Source organism: Corvus cornix, chromosome 12 (assembly GCF_000738735.6).
Source record: "Corvus cornix cornix isolate S_Up_H32 chromosome 12, ASM73873v5, whole genome shotgun sequence".
Classification (NCBI taxonomy): Eukaryota; Metazoa; Chordata; class Aves; order Passeriformes; family Corvidae; genus Corvus; species Corvus cornix.
Window position 1 is genome coordinate 9,428,057 of NC_046342.1, and position 19,490 is coordinate 9,447,546.

Genomic DNA, 19,490 nt, shown 5'->3' on the forward strand with positions numbered 1-19,490 from the left:
ATTTTGCTTACAAGAGAACCGTGTGACACCTACAAGAAGAAATTGGCTGTATTACAGAGGCTACCTTCTTAAAAAGCCACCCCACACAACTCTCTGTCCTCATAGCATTATTCTGCCTCACCAGACAACCACCTTACCTAATGAAAGGATTTAATTCATTTTATTTCTACAAAATGAGGCAGTGTTTTTCTGCACATTCTTGTTTAACCATGAGAAGTTTTAAGAAACTTTCTTACACTGTGTTTTTCTGCACAGGATTTAAACCACTTTATATTAGAATTATTCCGATTGTACAAATCTAACCCTGATGCAGATCCTTTTCTAGCAGTAAAACAGTGATTTATTCATACTCAGGAAAGAAAGAGGCTAAACCAGCATAGGGATCATTAATCCCAGCATAACTTTATCCCCAGCAGAAACTGTGGTATGTTGAAAAGAGGCAGAACTCTTTTGGTACAGTTATGCCTTTTTGATGTACAAGTGCAGACTGAGGGCTAACACTGAGCCTACAAATCCATCTCTTCCCAGTGACAAGACTCAAGTTATACCTGAAAATGTTTAATTTGTAAGTGTTAAAACTGTATTTTATATATGCAAATACAGTAGTCAAAGCAAAATAAATCTAATCTTTAAATTATCTTTTGTGTTCTGGTCTGCAAACAAAACACTTTCCCACAATTATTTTTTCTTTTGAATGTGCAGAAAAAAAGAAAAAATATATTGATTTTCTGTAAGGGATTGCCTGTACTCCGTATACACAATCATGTTTTTTCTTGGAAAGGTTTATCATTCACTCCACAAATATGGCCAGACTTCATTTTATGCCATAAGTTTTCTCATGCCATTTGAATCAGGATTGAACATAAATCAGGATGAACGATTCTTGGAAAGACCCCCAGTATGACTGCAGGCAACATAAATATTTGATCTGCTTTTTCATCTGTTTTCTTTTCTGTTTTTTTTTTGGTTTGTTTTTTTTTTTTTTTCCACATTCCATTTCTGATTTGGAGGCTGGGAAGAAAGGAACAACTTTCCATATGACAATAATATTTATTATCACTTTTGGGTTTTTTTTTGACCTTTCTTTCTCATTTGTAACTGAAAATTCAGGTACAATTATTAGGTTTTGAGTTGGGAGGGCTAAAGGGAGGCAGATGTAGAAGAATTAAGCAATATGCTTAGGAGGTAGAAAATCCATAGTTCATCCAGGACTATTAACCATGCAGCTATTATGTTTTTCAGCCAAGATAAATAAATTCACTCTGCTGTAGCCTGCTCAGTGTCCAGAGGATTAAACTAAAAAAAAAAAAAAACAATTCATTCTGTATTTCCATTCACTGGAGTTAAATCTATGGCAGGTTTGCTGAAATGGGGTTGGTATTTCATTGTTTCTTCCAGAAGCCCATTGACATCAGCTGGGATGTTTGCTCCAGCCTAGGAATGAGGAGGCAGAGTTGTGGAGACAGTGAGAGCATGTGCCAAGTCAGAAGTCATGATGCCTCTGCATCAGTGCAGGGCAAAGATATCCAAAGGATTTTGGGACAAGCTCACCTGCCTTCTAGCAGTGACAGAGCTACACTGACACACTGTTAGATGGCCAGCAGCACCTCAGCAACTTTATCCAGACCAGGGCCACCTTGTGTGCTGGGGGAAGTCTCAGTGTCACATCTGTCCTTGAGCTCTGTGCCCTGAGACATCTTCACACAGGCCACCTGCCTGAGCTCCTCCTGATGTTGGTTCTCAGGTTGACACAACATCTTTTCCTTCCCAGTCTGAAGGTTCCTAATAAGCTCTGTGTTCTTTTGCCATAAATCAATTTATATTAAAAAATTAAAAGATACCAAACCTGTGGCAGTTAAACTGCTGCCTGCTCTGCTCTTGCCCTGGAAAAAAACACTTAAACATCACAAGGTGCTTGCTGATTCAACAGTCCTTGAAATATTTACTCAGCTGTTTCTTTCACTTCTTTCCCCAGTTCTTGACACGAAACAGCCACCCAGAGCTGCCTTGGAGCAGTTCAGCCTCCACTGCTGGTTTTTACCTATTTTTTCATGCCATTATCTGTACCAGAGAATGATTTCAAACATATGGGACTAGCCTCTGCTACTTATCTTCCTTGCCACTAATAGCTGCTTTCATAATTACATGAGGCAGAGTTAGGTGACCTGGGAATTCATGTTTGTGTTGCAATGGGATAGAAGTGCATTTAGATCATTACCACCAGATGTCCTGGCTCCTCATTTGCAGTAGGAAAAATATTAAGTTCATCAAGTCTGTGGCCTTCAATCCCATTTGTGTGTGTGAGCTGCCCCCTAACTCCACCAGCCTCTCTGGCGTGACACAGCCAGCAGCTTGTGGGGTCAGGGACATCCATCATCTGTGCCTATGGGCAGAAGCAGGCAGAGAATACACAGGAGAGGGAACTTTGCTTGGCTGTTTAACATGCTGGCCAGCCTTCATGATGTGAAGTACCAAGGCAGTGTATCCCACCAGACACAGCCAAAGCTGGGAGGAAGGTTGGGGCTTGAATTTACCACTGTGGCAGCTTACTGTTTTCAGAGCACCTGCATGGAGTAAGGTAAGATACTCATTCTCATAGACAGGTCCTCTCTCCTCCTGATGTGCTGTTTAATTCTTCAGGACCATGGTTCCATGATCCCCATTCCCTTATAAATCAATGTATACTAAATCTAAAAAAAAAATGTAGAAGAATGGGCTAGTTTACAGAAGGGAACTTCTAATTCAGTTGCTTTAACTGTTAGCCTTGGGCTTGATCCAGCTACTTAAGCTTTTAACATCTTTCCAGATTTTGCCTGTTTTTCATGGCCAAGGCCTGCTTCAGGCACAATGTTACAAGCAGGTGATAGCAGGATCACAGGTTCCAGAGGCAGCAGGCTCAGTGCTCTCCAAGTCAATGCAATGTGAACACATAGAGTAAAAACTGCAAATCAGAGTGAGAACTACTGGGCTCAGCCCATCCTGAAATACTGTTTCTAAATGCCTTACAATAGGTTCATACATTATTTATAGAGGATATAAAACATGTTTAGACTGTATGCATGACAGGCAGTTATGAACACAATAGAAGATGTCATACATGGCTACAAGCCACATTTCTAAACGACCTATTGACCTCTTCAGCAATTAATTAAAATGCATTAAAATATCTATTAATCATTCATTAACTCTTTATAAACAATAAATGAGCCTTAGTAAGAAGCAGGCCTGACTTGCTAATACCATGCTTCCAGAGAGTGAGTAGGTCAAATTTAGATGTGAAATGAGCAGGTGCTGTTGCCCAGCAATTCCCCTGACCTGATTTGGCCTCGTTTATAGCAGCACATTCCCAGCTAATGAGCAGGGTAGAGGGGCAGCCCTCCCTGGGCAGGCAGCATTTGCAGAGGTCTCTCCCAGTGCCAGCAGCTCATGCTGGTGCTGAGGGAGAATTTGGTGAAAGGTCAAGCAGCATTTTTTGGGGTGGACACAGCTCGAGGGCTGCAGAGCCATGGCAGTGCCTGCAGCCCTGAGCAGAGTCCTGTGTTGAGCAAAATGCAGAGGCCCTGAACCCCTTCCATTGGTGGGAATATTTATTCAAATGGCAGCAACTGTGGGCAGGAAAACTTTAATTATTCATCTGTGCCCAGTAAATTTTAACAGAGGGAAACAAACAGTGCTGCAGATAAGCAGCCCGGGGTTTGAACCTCTGCTTTATTTAGCTGGGAACATGGGAAGGTGCTGGAGAAACAGGTTTTGTTCCAATCTCTCAACCCCCAAGCTTCACAAGTGCAGTATTTACTGTGCCAGACTCCTTAATATGTCTATATTTAATTCCAGTAATGTTCCATAACCACTATAATAAAAAACAAGCACTAGAATGATTCTCCATCTAAATCACGTAATGGAGGAGACTAAGGGGAACAACTTTTATGGGAGATTAGTCAAAATAAATAACTATTAAGCCAGTCCACTGTTAGGAGCGGGCAGTGTGGAGATAAAAACTCATTATCTCAGCCGGAATACAGTAATTACTGCACAGTTCTGCACTGCTGCAAGCAGAGCTGCTTCTATTCCAATGCAAGAATTGCAGTTTATGTAAATGAGGAAGAATAGACTAGAAAATTAAACCATGATAAGTTTTTGTTCTTGTTTTTTTTTTAACAATCAAAATTAACACAGGTAATAGGACCCTGTATCACTGTCACCTATCCTGGGTAACAGTTGCAAAAACAAAGTAATTTATATTCTGGAATGTTCAGTTCATAGATATTTCTTCCCTTTTCCCTTCCTCTGGCTGTAACACTATTTAAGCAAAAAATTAATTTCTACTTGACATCAGTAAGTAAATAACAAAACTGGATTAAGCAGCTCTAGTCCCACACGAGGCTAAACACATTACAGAAATTTTCAACATACATGGTAGGGAAGCAGTATATTCACCTCCTCTGCTCTAAGCTGCATAGGAGGGAGATGGCAAAACTGCCAGTTCAAAGAAAGACAGTCCACATCAAGCCCCATTATTTGATGAAATTATAAGACCTTTTAGGGGATACGTGCTGCTAAGAGCAGATTGGTTAAATATTTCATAATTTGCATTGAGGTGGTTGTACCTGTACTTTGCACATCAGTTGATGTCACATGGGTGACAGTATCACAGCAAAGATGGCATTTTAATTAATAGCATAAAATCATTGGAAAATCCCTCTAGGATCACCAAGTCCAACCATTAACCCAGCACTGCCGAGCTACCACTAAATCCATGTTCCTCAGTGCCCCAACTACGTGGCTTTTAAGCACTTCCAGGAATGGTGATTCCACCACTGACCTAGACCACCCGTTCCAGTGTTTGACAATGCTTTTGGTGAAGAAATTTTCCTTAATATCCAATCTAAACCTTCCCAGGTCCAACATAAGGCTGTTTCCTCTTGTCCTATTACTTGTTACCTGGGAGAAGAGCCCAACCCTCACCTGGCTACAATCTCCTTTCAGGTGTTGTAGAGCCATAAGGTCCCCCCTGAGCCTCCTTTTCTCCAGGCTAAACACCCCCAGCTACTCCCAAGGAGACTTGTGCTCCAGCCCCTTCCCCAGCTCTGTTGCCCTTCTCTGGACACACTCCAGCACCTCAGTGTCTTTTGTGTAGTGAGGGGCCCAAAACTGAACCCAGGATTTGAGGTGTGGCATCATCAGTGCCCAGTACGGGGGGACAGTCAGGCCCTGGTCCTCCTGATACAGCCAGGATGCTTCGAGTTTAAAAAAAAAATCAACTCTGGATTTCAATTTCTTAGTTCAAATCTATGAAACAGGAAGCTGGACCAACATCTGTAGCCTGAAACTAAACCAACAATCTCCAGCCCCCAGACACAGGCTACAAGGGACAGTGACAGCAGATGACATGGTCCCAGCAAACAGGCACATACCCTTGCTTTCATTACTTTCACCAGAAAACATGTTTATAATGCTCAGAAGCAGTCAAAAAGAAAGGAAACCTGATCTGGCAGGCATTTTAAAAGGGTGTAATCCTGCATACCTGAAGAACTACTTCCCCCCGTCATCAGGGAGCCACACTAATGAGGCTGGTTCTGCTGGGCACAGGCTGATGTCAGTAGCTGTCAGCCTGTGCAAGTGACAGGCTTTAGTTCAATGCAAAGGAAATAAAACATGTCAAGAAGAATACTGTACAGTCAGGCTGCAAAGGCTGGCTTAAAATCTGCAGTTGCAGCAGGAGATGTGGCAGTATTTTAGCAGAAATCTGGCTGGCTGTTGCACACTGAGCCCTGCTGAGTATTCATACTAGGGGTAATGTTTTCACTCCGTGCAGAACTCTAAACTAATGGAAAAAACCCATTTAAAATATGTCTGATTATCTTGAGGAATGCTAAAACAGTGTTGGAAAATGACAGCATTCACGACACAAGGCTGCATGAGCTGGAGCTAAGACAAGCAGATTAATGCCTGCCTAAAATTATAGTTTTAGTAGAAAATGAGCTAATTTGTATAAACTACTGGCCAACAGATGAAGTTTTGCAAGTCTTGCTAAGGAGGAAACAGATTCAAAACAAGAAGTGGGTTTTTTGGGTACTTAGGACTGTAGGAACATGCAGCATTCATCAGCTGGTGATGCAATACAGAGGTCTCTCAGGTGTTTGCACCATCAAACCATAGACACCAAGTTCCTGATGTGTTTGCCCTAGGTAAGCCAAGTTAGAGTCCCTTACATCCTGATTAAAACATGAAGCTTTATGAGACAGGAGAGCTCCTCAGGGTTCTGAATTGCTTTCTGCTCTTTCAGAGCAGATATAAAGCACCAGGCATCTGAATCTCCCTCTGAAGTGTCTGAGGTTTTCCATCTGCTGCAGGGAGCCTCGGGTTACCGAGGTCTTAGTGTAGGCACTGCAGAGAAGTGTCTAAGATTCAGCTGAATTAATCCCCTTTCCTCTTCTGTGGCCACACTTTGAACAAACTTCTAACATCAACAGGGGAAGCCTTACAAGCTTTACCAACCTACCTCAACACTGAAAAATATTCCTTGCGGTTCAGAGGAAGCTTGAACACACTTTGGAGTTCACTCATCTTTTAGAAGGGCTCCTATTGCTACTGTTAGCTGGCCAAGCTGACTTCCCTCTGGAGTAGCTGCAGTTTTTATTCCTCTGCTCCTGGGGATGAAGATAGGGCTGCAGCACTTGTTCTGCCTTCAGGCAGACAAGGACTTGTGACAGGCAATACATGTGGAATGGGAAACCTGGCATCACAAAGCTTCAATTGTCATATGGGACTCAGAAAAGATGGTAGCTGAGCAGTACTCATCCTTTCATCCAAATTTAGGGCCCTTTAAGCAGTTAACAGCTGCTTTTCAGCTTTGGCTGCAGCATCTCTGGGCTCTAATGATCCATTTAGGTCTGTAGGCGCGCAGGAAGGCATATAGAGCATGACGCGTACCAGTAAAAAAAATAACATGCAACAATGTCTTTACTAGGTCAACTTCCTGCTGGATCAAGAGTGGGTTTAAGCAAATGCAAAGGCAAAAAGCAAAAGTGAAGGCTGAAGAGTTTGGGACAGATCTGTACTATAGACAGGGTTAGTTTCAGTCTCATAGGCTAAGACTTTGCATTGCAGCAATGATTTTGGCTTCTTTTCTTTTTTTTTTCTCTGCTGTGCTCATTCTTGAATGTTCACAGCAGCCCTTTGGCGTTTCAGCAGGCAGAAAACCCAAAGACTACAGCTGTGCTTCCAGCTTGTTCCAAGAACTCCACTTGGCTGAAACTAAATTACAATGTTTTGTAAAATTGGAATATCCTCTTTCAGTCACATCCCTCACAAAAACCAAAGTGACATGCCAAGAAGCCCAAAAGACTAAAACCAAACAAACACATTCTAAAATAACCCTATCTGCTACCAAAGCAGCAGCAGCAGCACATGCTGTTCTGTACCTTGAAGCCGCTGAGCAGCTGTAATTGTGAAAGTGCAGAGTCAAGTCGCCCTCTCCAAGCTCGCATGTGACAGTAATAACCCTCTCTCACTCCACCCTTCATCCCCAAAGAGTACATCAGGCAAGAGCCCTTTCCAGCCTGAAGAGAGTGTGTGGCCAGGGAGAGAAGCCAGCTAGGTGACCTCTTCAGGTTCAGCTTATGGCCTCCACCCATCCTTGTCTTGATGAAGGTAGCTAGAAGCTGTTCTTGTTGTGACCGTTTAGAAAGCCCTTTTCCTGTAGTAACTTGAAAGACAGATTAAGAAGCCTGACTTTAAGGCACAGGTTCCTCTCAACTCCCAAAATATGTGGTTACATTTGGTTTGACAGTGACACTCTTATTTTGGCTCCCTCGTTAATAGACACCATAGCAATGTCTAACAACACAACCACACAGTACTTCTCTACTGGTATACAGAATGCATACGTAGGGGGTCAGGATTCAGGTTGCACAGGTAACTGCAAAACTGGCATTTTCTAACTTTGATTTCTTGTTTTCCAATCTAAATAACACTATTAGTGCAGAGGAGTTCTATACATAATTATATAGATTGCAATGGTAGAGGGAGGAATCAGGACCCCATTGAGCTGGCATTATACAAATATACAAAAGATGGCCTTTTTGAAATCCACAGGAGGACTTTCAACCTCTCCCAGAACAACCACTCTTTATACATGACTCAGTGACAGAATGTGGTGGTATTATCCAGAAGGGTTTTTTATGGCTCTGAAGCTACCCTAGTCAGAAAATCTCAATCTGTTAGTCATCTTGAACAAAATTGCTTCATTTGTCAGTGCTAACGATCACAGAGTCATCAAATTGTTTTGGATGGAAAAGACCTTTAAGATCATCCAGTCCAACCATTAACCCAGCACTGCCAAGCCCACTTCTAAACCGTGTACCCAAGTTCCACATCCACACGTCTTTTGCATCCCTCCAGGGATGGTGACTCAACAACTTCCCAAGATTAGCCTTTTGAAATTTTTACCACTAACTTTAGGCTTTTATAATATTGCTGAGAAAGAGACAACTAGGATGGCACAGGTTTGCTATGGAAACACAGTGATTTGTCATAAGCATAATTGGTCTGACATCACAGAACTTCCATCAGAGACAACATGAGAGCATTCCTGCTAGAGAGCTGCCAAACAATTGTTTTCAAGAAGCAGCTTCCTCAAGCAGTAGCAAGTGAAGGTAGAAGGCAAGTTGTGAACTAGCTGATGAAAATCATCATTCTAAAATAACAGCAGCTTTAAGTTTAGACACTGTTATACAAGTAAAAGTGTAATGAGAAGGACATATCTCCCAGTGATAATATGTGACCATTCCTGGTCAACAGTGAGGCTGACATGACATTTATTAGCAGCAGGTTACTGCTGTTGCTATCTGTGCTATTGCTTTCTCCTAGAAAGGAATTTGGGATAGCAGCTGTAGCAGAATCATTTTAAGTGTATTTGTTTTGCAATCCCATGCATTTATAATGAAAAAAATATAGGTTATATACACTGGAGATCTAGACAGAGCTAAGCAAAATTGGAAGGAAGAAGACTTAAAAGAAGAAAGGTGTCCATGGGGCTAGGATTATTTGAAATCACCAGATCTGGAACTTTAGTCTCTTTGTATCTCAGTTCCCTACCCGGGGTACTCATTAAGTACACAAGCTTTTCAACACTGATTGCGAAAAGCATGTAAGTAAATAGGCAGAGTGAGATAACGTGGCTAAGGACTGATGGACAGGGCCTTATTCTTCAACAAATATGCCCAAGTTCTCTTATGTCCATAAAACACTAAGCTACTGATTTCTGTAACTCTAAATGTAAATCCAGAATAATTCTGCTGAGGTTTTAGATTTGGACAGGTTTAGCACAGATCAGAAAAATCCTTAAAGTTTCATGTTTTGTTAAGGAAAAAAAAGCAAAGGTCAAACAGAAAACGATTCATATTGACATTAGGAGCTGGCAGTCCAAAGAGCAGAATCAGGTCTGTGTTTCCAGGGCATGCCAGTGCCACCTGACAGGGTTGATCACTCATCGGGTCAGTCGGTGTCCAGTGATTTTAACTAACAGGGAATTTTAATAACAGGGATTTTAAATAACAGGGAATGTCGGACTCATTTTAGTACCTGCTCCATGAAATCCTCCACAGAGGTAGAGCTTCCCTTCCACAGAGCCTGCGCTGGTAGAGTTTGTTCGTAAGGAGAGGAGGGGAGAAGGCATAGGGGGTCCATCCCTCCAAAAGTCTCCATCAGGGTTATAAATCTCCACTGCATCAAGACATTTCCGTGTCTGTCCTCTGTCATAACCAAGGCACCCAATTCCTCCTGCAAAAGATACGTAGGTCAAATGTAGCAGTCTCATGCTCTGCTGAAAAATACATTGCTGGCTGCTTTTTCTGTTTGCATCTTCTCATCTCCCACTCTTTCCTCTTTGCAGCTTCAGAAGTTTGTGAGAGAACACAAAACAGAAGCTACAGGACGTTATCCACAGACACCAAAGCAAGATCCTTTCTGAAGTCTCGTATCAAAGGAAGGACAAGCAGAATGTCTTCAAAACACAAAGGTATTTTGTTTTGTTTTCTTCCCATATAGTAGAAATTGTCGTAATTATTTGTTCTATTTGCTGGACAAATTGCAGCGGATCAAAACCTATTTTTCAAATACCGTTGGTGGATTTGACCCTCACACATGTTAACCAACAATCATTTGCATTTGTTGGTTAGTTTTCTACAATAAAAGAAAAAAATTACACCTATCTCTTAAGGCAAATGAACTTCCAGGAACAAACTCATGCAACACATGGGAGTGCCAGCTGAGTGATTAGCAACAAGCCCTACTGTTGAATGGTTAATTAGGGTGCTTGAAGTCAGTGTGCAGGATTGAAGCAGATCTGCTGGGACAGGCTGCAGATACACCTGGGATCCCCATGCACACTGGAAACACTGTACCCTGAGGGTGCTGTGCAAACACTGCCTTTCCAAATCCCTTCCAGTGATCAAATCCACGTTTTGAATGCACAGCCTTTGGTTCTCGGGAATTAATATGCTGACGTCCCCGCGCAGGTTTTCCATCTGCCAATGGACACAATACCCTGTAATGAGCACTGATGGCGTTCTTTTGTGCATGTGTGTGTTTGTGACCACTTTTAAACATAAAATGACTGCAGTAGGCAAGCCATTTCCACATGAGGGCTGGCATTCCAGATACACGTGTAGGGCTGCTCAATTGTGTGAATCCAAAATGCGTTGTAAGCATGTAATTAAGCCCTTGCATATGCAAAGAGAAAGGACTGCAAGTGCAACCTGTGCTGGTTCAGCTGCTTTTAAAATATATTGCCCCTAGTGCTGTTAAGCTGGTCTGTCAGAGAAATGAGCCCCTAGTGCTCCAAGTTCTACTTGCATATGATTTTTCATCTACCTCTTAAAATGGACAGTGTTATTTTTTAAGTCTTTTGTGCATTCTCCAAAAGTGTTTGCAAGAGGCAGCTACCTATAAATGGGGACCACAATGCTCCAGGTTTGCTAGCACTGTATTCCTGATCTGTATTTTAGAGCCAGGCAAAGATAAAATCAGTTAAACCTCCATCAGAGCAGAAAATTTAGAATAAAATTCAGTGTCCATTATCATCAGCAGGAAGTTTTCCTCTGCCTGAAATTAACAGCATTTTATTTCGTTCAATATTTGAATTTGAAAACCTTCACTGAGTTTGGTTTTCAGCTCCCTTTCCAGCACAGCAAATCTTGACTTGCCTCAATAGGACCACCAGCAAGGTCCTTGCAGTTTGTACTAGATACCCCTTAGTGTGTGCTTACACCAGGCTGGCATCCAAATGTGTTCAGTATTACCTTAACACCCTCAACTAAAGCAGAATTTGCTCTAATGGGCTCCTCCTCTGAGGCTTGATTCACCTAAGATAGCTGGGGTAGGGATTAACTGTGGTCATGGAATTTTGCTAATCATTTCCATGCCAAAAAGGGAAGCATCACCCTGCTGAGCCCTTCTCATGACGGAGTCTCACTGAGCTATTCCTTGGGGTATTTCAGAATTCAGACATTTACTTATTGTATTGTTCTTTATGCCAGAAGCATTATCCTCTCCTATGCAGTCTTTTCCACTACTCCTTAATGCCTCATTAAAGAGGTGCCACTCTTAGGACAGGACAATATACCCCTAAATTTATCAAGAAAGGCTTTAAGAGCTAATAACATTTTTTAACTGATCAGGCTATTTAATTAATTGCTTATCCCATAGGGTTTCTTATTGTACAGCTTCCATTGGCAGATTCACAGAGTACAGCATGCAAGACAATTTGCCACCAGTTTATGTACAGTCCACAGACTGCAGTGCAACGCAGAGAGGGATTCTCAAGGCAGTTTTAACTGGGAATCAATAATATTAAAACTCCCCACTGACTAAACTGATCCTTTCAAAATACAGCTTTGTGGTGCGAAAGACAGATGGCTGCTGGTTATCAAGCTAGATATTCTTAAATTAGCCCAGGTGTTACTGAAGAACATGCACTCACCCAAAAGAAAAGTCTTCATCTGAAAAATGAAAAAGGTCCTTCTTCAATCAGAGGAATAAATGGTACCAGTTAGGGAATGCATGCAGCGTGTCAGAAACCAATAACTTTGCTGATTGCCTTATTATTTCAAGCAGGGAAGGGGAGGTGAACAAAATGGCCCTGAACTTTTCTAGAAGCGTAATAGTTGTTTATTTCTTACTGTGTTTTTATTGTAATTTTCTAAATAGAGTAACTGTGGGGCAAGGTAACTTCAGAAAGAACACAGATAATCAGGTACAAAACTGACACAGCAGTCAGTGACTTTTTGCAGAAAAACCTCACAACCATTACCTGTTAGTGAAGACATTCAGTTGCCAGTCCAGGGGATCCACCACCAAACATTTTTCCTGTATAGTTATTAGAAATGTAGCTTTTCTATTGGTGCATCTTTTCAAAAATGTCAGAGCTACTACATGTTTTCAAGCATTTATGAAACCTTCATGGGGTGGTTTAAGCAACTTATATTTAACCTCCTTTAATCCTGTCTTTATCAGAGACAGTCCTGAAGGTACAAAATATCTCTATTTTATTTAAGCCCTGCACAGATATTCCAGCTAAATCCAATTTCATATTCAATTTACAAGAACAAAAATAAGTTCTCAACAAATAGACAGGAAAAAGGAAAAAATCAGAGGGGAGTAAAACTTAATTTTCAAGCTTAGAAAAAGAGCATTCTGGAAAACAAGAAATCACGAACTGCAACCTCCTCTCCTAAAGCAATGCTAACACTGAAATGTAACAAACAAAGGAACTGAGGATATCAGACTCTCTGAGCACTGCTTTGCAGTGTTCCCAGATGCAGTAGTTGAGAGTAGTTACTCCTGTGAGAAAATGTATTTCTTCCTCTATGGAAATGGATGTCTCCAGACTCTTTCCAAAGAACCGAATAAAAAAATCAGCAACAACAACAAAGTCTCAAATTTAAATGAATTCACATCTACAACCAAGTGAAGGAATCTCACATTAACCAGGCTATTCATCATCCACAGTGTATATACCAGGCAAAACTTCAAATTGGCAGGAAAAAACCCCTTGCTGTGTCAGACAACTCTGGCCTCTGTCTGCTCCATCACTCAAAAATCCAGATCATCCTGTCCCACTGGCTTCTTCATTCAGATTTATGAAACCATTAGGAATGCAAGTGGAGACGTAGGGGACTAAAGTTAAGACCATGAAGATTGTCTTTAGCTCAGGTTCTCTGGATAGAGCAGCAGAAGAACTGAGCTCATGTTCTGCTCCTACAGGAGCCCCTGCATAAAGTGGAGGAGACTTTTAGGGAGCTAAGGCAGGATGCAGAAAAGAGGGCATAGGGGTTTATGTAATTTGAGGGATATTCTTGTGCCAAGTGATCCATCAGCAGCGTGTGGTGTGCTTGTGATTGTGCCTTAAGCCACCCAGAACTATAGATGGGGTCAGTAAAACACACCTGCTGCAGTCACAGCCTCCTGGGAGTCCCAGCAGGTGTGCCAAGGGCAGCAATGCCTATTTCCATGCCCATGGTGTGGGGAGGGTCCCTCATTAAGCCACACCCATGAAGAGCAGGTAAATTCAACCCCACCCAGTTCAATTTTCTGCCCAAAGCCCAATTATGTGTCCTTTGTGCAGGGAAGATGGATTTCTCACTGGGAGATTTGAACACTTCTGTCATTATCACATTGATCACACCAGAGGATTTAGTCCCAGAACTCAGTCTTCCCTTCCCTTACGAACACATCCTTTCAACACTTTAGGCTTTTTACAATATGCACTTTCCCTAGGAGGTATTTCAGATGCCTCTGAAGGACTAAAAAATTCCAATGAAGCCACCTTTGTGTTCCCCAGCCCATTAATGCTTGAGAGCTTTCCATGTCACACTTGGATGAGTCTGCAATCAAACATATTTTCAAGGGGACTCTATAAGCAGTGGTTCTAATGGACTTTAAATTTAACATGAAGCTCCATTAGTAAAATAAATATATAAATAAAATACATGATCTTTATTAAGAAGTCAGGATAAAGAAGACAAGCCTTTGATGCAAGAAGGCAGGGCAGGGGTTGTGATTAGCACATCTTCAGCATTTCAGTGAGGCACGGTTCTGTGCCATGCTCTGCCCACACACTGCTCGTAGCTGGCTGAAAGCAAGGCACCCACCTTGGGCTGGGGTCAGCTGCCTCTCCCTTACCCCGTGCTCATTTGAGAAGAGCAAATGTAATTTAGAGCCACATCAGCCCTAATAACAGCACAGCCTTCCAGCACTTGGAATGTGTAAGTGACGGCGAAGTGGTGAAGAGTCACTGGAAATAATTGGTTCAGCAGGTGCAAAGGCAAAAACTGCTTTAGGGATCTCTGAGTATTTCTATAGGAGTGAGCCTGACAAGCAGTTGAGTTCCAAGAAACAGGGAACATTCCAGCACCCACTGACTTCACCCGTGTCCCCAATACAAAGCGGGCACTGCCACAGAGCAATTGCACTTCTAAGTCACATCCACACCGAGCTCTTACGGAATTAAATTTGCCAGGCAGCCAAGTCCAACAAGGACAATTTCTTTTCCTCCAGGAAAACCACACAGATGTTAAGTCTAGATTGCTCATTGCACAGACAGGATGGTTGAACAAAATAACTCCTACAAGGTGGCTGGGGGTCCACACAGGGCTGTGCTCCATTGAGACTGGCTACTAGATTCACACCTTAGTGTTCCCCTGCCAACAGACGTCTGAAATTAGACATGCACTGCTGTCTCTCAGACAGGGCAGTGTATCAGGGAACAACAAGAGCAGAGCTGTTTCCAAAGGGAAGTTGAGGCAGGTCATGAGCTCACCGTGAGGGCACAGCTCCACAGAGCCTGAGACAGGCAATTGCAGAAGGTCCTACCAGCAGCTGTCAGGCAAAAAGGCAAGGAAGGAGCTGACCCCTCAGGCCTGTGTTTAACAGATGCTCCTGGACCTGTGGGCAAAAGGGGTGGGTAGAGGTCCCAGGTGAGGCTGCTCAGGATGATCAAGACCTGTTAGTGCCCTCAGGGTACTCACTGTTATTCTTTATCCTAAAACTGAGTCCTCAGATCACAATACCAAGCAATGTGTACTCTCACTAATGCCTCTTTGAATTTTTATCAAAGGAACCTGGGAAACGGGTCAAAAAAAAAAAAAAAAAAGTGACTCTTCAACAAGCAAATTAAATCCAAGCTTTGTCTCCTGTAATTCATTATTAAATTGATCTCTGGAATGCACAATGGATTTAATAGTGCTAATCTCTTAAGTAACATTTCCGTTCATTACCAGCACTCAAGCTGAGTCTCAGCAGTTACATTTCCCTCTCACTGTCTGCTAAGCAGGGCTGCATAGCTGGTGTCTCAGAGAAATGAGGGAGCCATAAACCAGCTCTGGCAGGCACTTCCAAAGATGAAACTGAGGAGCACTGTCAGCCTTTGCTAACCCAGAGCACAGCAGATGAGGCAATGCAGCTCGTAGAAGACATGAGGCCAAAAGATTGATTAGAAGCAGGGCTGAAAAAACAGATGATTGTCTTCCTAAACATGGTCAATATTTCAGATACAGGTCCTTCTTTTCTCGTGAAATGCCTTTTCTAATTCCCTTTGATAATTCTTAAATGTGTAGAAAGCAGTTCCAATCTCATCTATCAGACCAATTATTTTGCCTATTTTTGTTCCTCCCTGCACATGGGTGCTTTGGAGGCTGTTGCACAGGTATAAAAGCTCAGAATCAGACCCATAAGCTGCTACTTGTCAGAAGTCCAAAGCATATTTATAAATAGACATGTTTATTTTAAAAGAAAGCGTTATTCAAATGCACAGTTAATACTCAAGCATGAAAGCTAAAATGTCTCCTTCCAGCTCCTCCTACACACACTTTCTTTTCCAGAGAGACCCCAAAGTACATATTCAAATAAGTATTTTATGATCAAGACATTCAGTATTTAATTGAACTTCATTTAACTGTTTAAAACTTTTAAAAGAAGCTTTCAGCAAGAACCTGGGGGGAAAAACCCCCAAGTTGTAAGAGGTAGGATGCCAGTCTGAGGAGGATAAACAAAAATTCTTTGGCTCCTAAATCTTCCCTAATAGGATTTCTCTTTTGAGTCCTTCAATACGTTATTATTTATAAAGCAGGAATTATAGAGCATAAAAGCAACACATGGTTAAAGCTGTCACGGTGATACAACATTTTTTTACCAGTGACCTGTATTTCAGAGACAGTAGTTCTACTGAGTGTGTTTTAACATAAGTAATGAATATGGTGTTCGAATGCATTCGTTTGGATAATTTTCCTAATTTGTATGTTGGCTGTGATAAGTTTTCAGAGAAGTAGCTGGAAAGGATATTTTTTTAAGTGAGAGATTAAAATGCATGACCTTAAATAGAGCCCTCCCATCTGGTTTTCTTCCAAAAGTGTCTCAATTGCCTCTGTCATTAAGAACACAATACTGCTCTTTCTTGGGCTTTCCAACGAATATAGTTATGTTCCTGGGAAAATATGAAGAGAAAGAGCTGAGACCAGTGAAAAGAGATGAATAGGAGAAAGGATTTTGAGCCTTAGGAAATGCTGTTCATTTACTTATGAGGATTATGTATGGTGTATAAATAGCATGAGATTCTCTAGGAACATTACACAAAAAACAGACATATTGCAGGACTGCTGATTAAGACACACAGTACAGGTTCTTGAACAATGCTATTACTCAGACCAAAAACTCCGATCTATTTCTCATTTTCCTTCCATCAGTGTGACTCTAGAATAATTCTGTTTAAGTCATTAGGGTTTTACATACTGGAGCTGGCAATTAGGCTGGGAAGGTTTTTGGACAGTGACTATGTACTCTGTGCTGTGCCAATAGGGCTTTTCAGAAATTAACACTTCAAAGGCTGAGCATCAGGTTCTGATCTGGGTGAGAATAAAATGAGCCTGACACAACACAACTGCCATCAGCAGGCTACTTACTAGAGATTTACACCTACATGGATGAGAACAAAAATTAGACTTGTCTATCAAAGAGTCTGCTACTGCACCTTATTCAAAGCTAGTATTCCATCGATTCTTTCTGCTTCGTATTTATGATAGAAATTGCATTTATACATCACAGACATTAGAGAGGATCACTTTTCTCTGCAGTGATTTTTCATTTATGCTCTAGAGTCCCTCAATGTGCTGACACCTGTGTAAGTTGTACAGGAAGACAGAGATCCAGCTGGAAAGAACTGACAACCTTACTTCATTTAAAGACTTTGTTTTCAAGACTTGCTTGAAAGAAATCTCATCTGTCTGCATCACTACTTTATGTGCCCAGCTAGAACTATCTCTTTATTTCATGTTTTTGTTCCTGGGAAGCAGGGTGTGGTCCTCCAGGCATACAGAAGATATCTTGCATTTACCTGTTTCCACCTTGCCTCCCTTCCTTTCCTTCCTCTACCTGCAGCAGCCCCCAGTGGATCTCCTTAGCTGAGTGCAGACTGCAGGATGCCTGTGGAGATGATGCACTCCAAAAGAAACAAGAATGATAGGAGAAGTGGGGGATACCTGTGGGAACCCAAGCAGTGCCATTCCATGCTTCTGAATGGCCCCTTCACTGAGTGCCCCCTGACTGGGGCTGCACAGGAGCCCATTAGATGTTAGATGCACACACACTTCACCTTTAGGAGCGGGGAGGGTATCAATAGCAAGGGTAGAGACTCAACAGAAGTCTCTCTCTCATCTGTAGCACAAAAGCTTAGTCATTATGCCTGAGCTATCTCTGAGACCACTACATGAGAACAACCTACGAGCTATGATCCTCTTCAGAACGTGTCTTTTTGCACAAATCACCCTTGACAGCATCTTTCTAGACTCCCAGAGTGCCCAACACACCTTATGAAGCAGGGTGCTGTCTGAGGGATCCACACCTTTGGGGAGCCTGCAATGGTTTTACTACCCTCATGACAGTTGCTATTCTTTGCTCTGTCACTATCAACCTCTGTTCTTTCCATTCCCATTCTCTCCTGAATGTCATCTGCATGATCAAGTACCACATCAGCCAGATTAGGAGCACTTTCACTGCCTTCCTTTCAATGCCATGAATTGCCCGTTCCCCCGGCCGGGGTTACCATCTCAGCTGTGTCCAAGGGGGAACCAGACGCACCTCACAGCCCAGCAGCCTGAGAACTCACAAGGTAACAAGAACCTGTCACCACGGATAAACCATGGAATGCAGCTTTTCTGTGTGAGGATTCATTACAGCTGACAAGTGTGAGTTTACAGCTGGAGATGAGGCCACATGTGGTATCTGCAGAGTAAGGTGCCAGTATCATGTCTGTATCACTGTTTCCAACCAGAGTTCATTTGGAAATTGCTTCACCACTTTGAAAGGTCTTGGAAAATTCTTTAATCTCTCCACACAGTTTTCAGACTGTGATGGTTAACATTTAACAACCATGTTGTATTCTTAATTTTAACAGATAAATCTCTATTTCCACCCCTACTCTTACAGGTGGATTTAAACCAGCATATTCAAAGGCAGAATTTGTTGACAAATCATTTTTGGCTCAGTGTCAGGCCTGTATTTCAATTAAAAAATTAGTTGTAGTATTATTTGACTTCCTAAGAAAACAAGACTTGTGCAATTCTTCTCACTATATGTGTGTTCTCTATCTGCATTTACATTATTTTCTCTACCTTACATAGCTGTTGTGCCTGTTGGCCAGTTTCAACTAAATTTTGCAGATTTATGGATGTTAAAGTTCTTACAAGGTTTGTGAAAACTGGCAATGAGGAGTTTGTGAAAGTAGCCCAGACCTAGGTCAAAATGTCTTCTCTGCAACTACTATTCCTGCTACCTGATAGTAACTCATCTGTGTCTGCACTTGCTGCAGTTACACCTTGAGTGGGAAGAGCATCAGAAGGGAGGCAGGCTCAGAAATATAATGGTAAAAACAGCCCAGTCTTCCTAAGAAATCTGGTCCTTGGAGCAGCGTGAGCTTTGTTACCCTTGTAGAAATTGCAAGCAAGTTTGTCCATTACAGTGAAATTACCCCAGATTTACACTGTCAAAACTGGGAACAAACACTGCCTTTATGAATGTTTAGTTAGACTTAGTAGCAGGAGTGAAGGGTCCAGTGCAGCAAACTGTTAATCTCAGCATTAAGTGCATTGGTTCCCTTAGGAATGGGCTCAAATAAAGACTGCCATGGGAAGGTGTGTGAACCAGCAAAGTAGTGGAGACAGAGGAAAACCCTGTTACCACCCGTGTGCAGATGAGACTGTAGCAAAGATTTTCTCTCACACACACACAGAATTATTGGTATTGGCCAGCAGGTAAGAAAGAATTCAAGTTAGTGTTCAGCTCCCTGAATACTAGAAGCACTGGCTGCTACACATACAAAACCAAGGCTTTCTATTTTTTAACATTAGCAAAATGCTTCTGAAGGTCTGTGAGACCATGAACTTTCCTCAATGCCACTTAAACAGGCACTTTCCAGATTTAAGGCCGTGTTTTGTGTT

The 19,490-nt window shown here is 42.0% G+C and overlaps 2 protein-coding genes across 4 annotated transcripts in view; one reads left to right on the plus strand and one right to left on the minus strand.

Annotated features, from left to right (window-relative positions):
* KBTBD12 (kelch repeat and BTB domain containing 12) overlaps positions 1-19,490 on the minus strand; it is a 33,145-nt gene that overhangs the window by 6,281 nt on the left and 7,374 nt on the right. Inside the window, exon 4 of the mRNA XM_010390084.3 lies at positions 9,586-9,783. Coding sequence (XP_010388386.1) covers positions 9,586-9,783 — 198 coding nt within the window. The remainder of the gene's footprint in view (positions 1-9,585; positions 9,784-19,490) is intronic.
* MGLL (monoglyceride lipase) overlaps positions 9,709-19,490 on the plus strand; it is a 101,461-nt gene continuing 91,679 nt past the window's right edge. For 2 of the 3 annotated variants that reach the window (XM_019280378.1, XM_019280379.1), the window contains exon 1: positions 9,896-10,021. In XM_019280378.1, the coding sequence (XP_019135923.1) occupies positions 10,003-10,021 (19 nt within the window). In that variant the 5' untranslated portion in view covers positions 9,896-10,002. Of the gene's footprint in view, positions 9,797-9,895; positions 10,022-19,490 lie in introns of those variants that run through there. The other variant, XM_019280380.2, reaches the window with a different exon arrangement.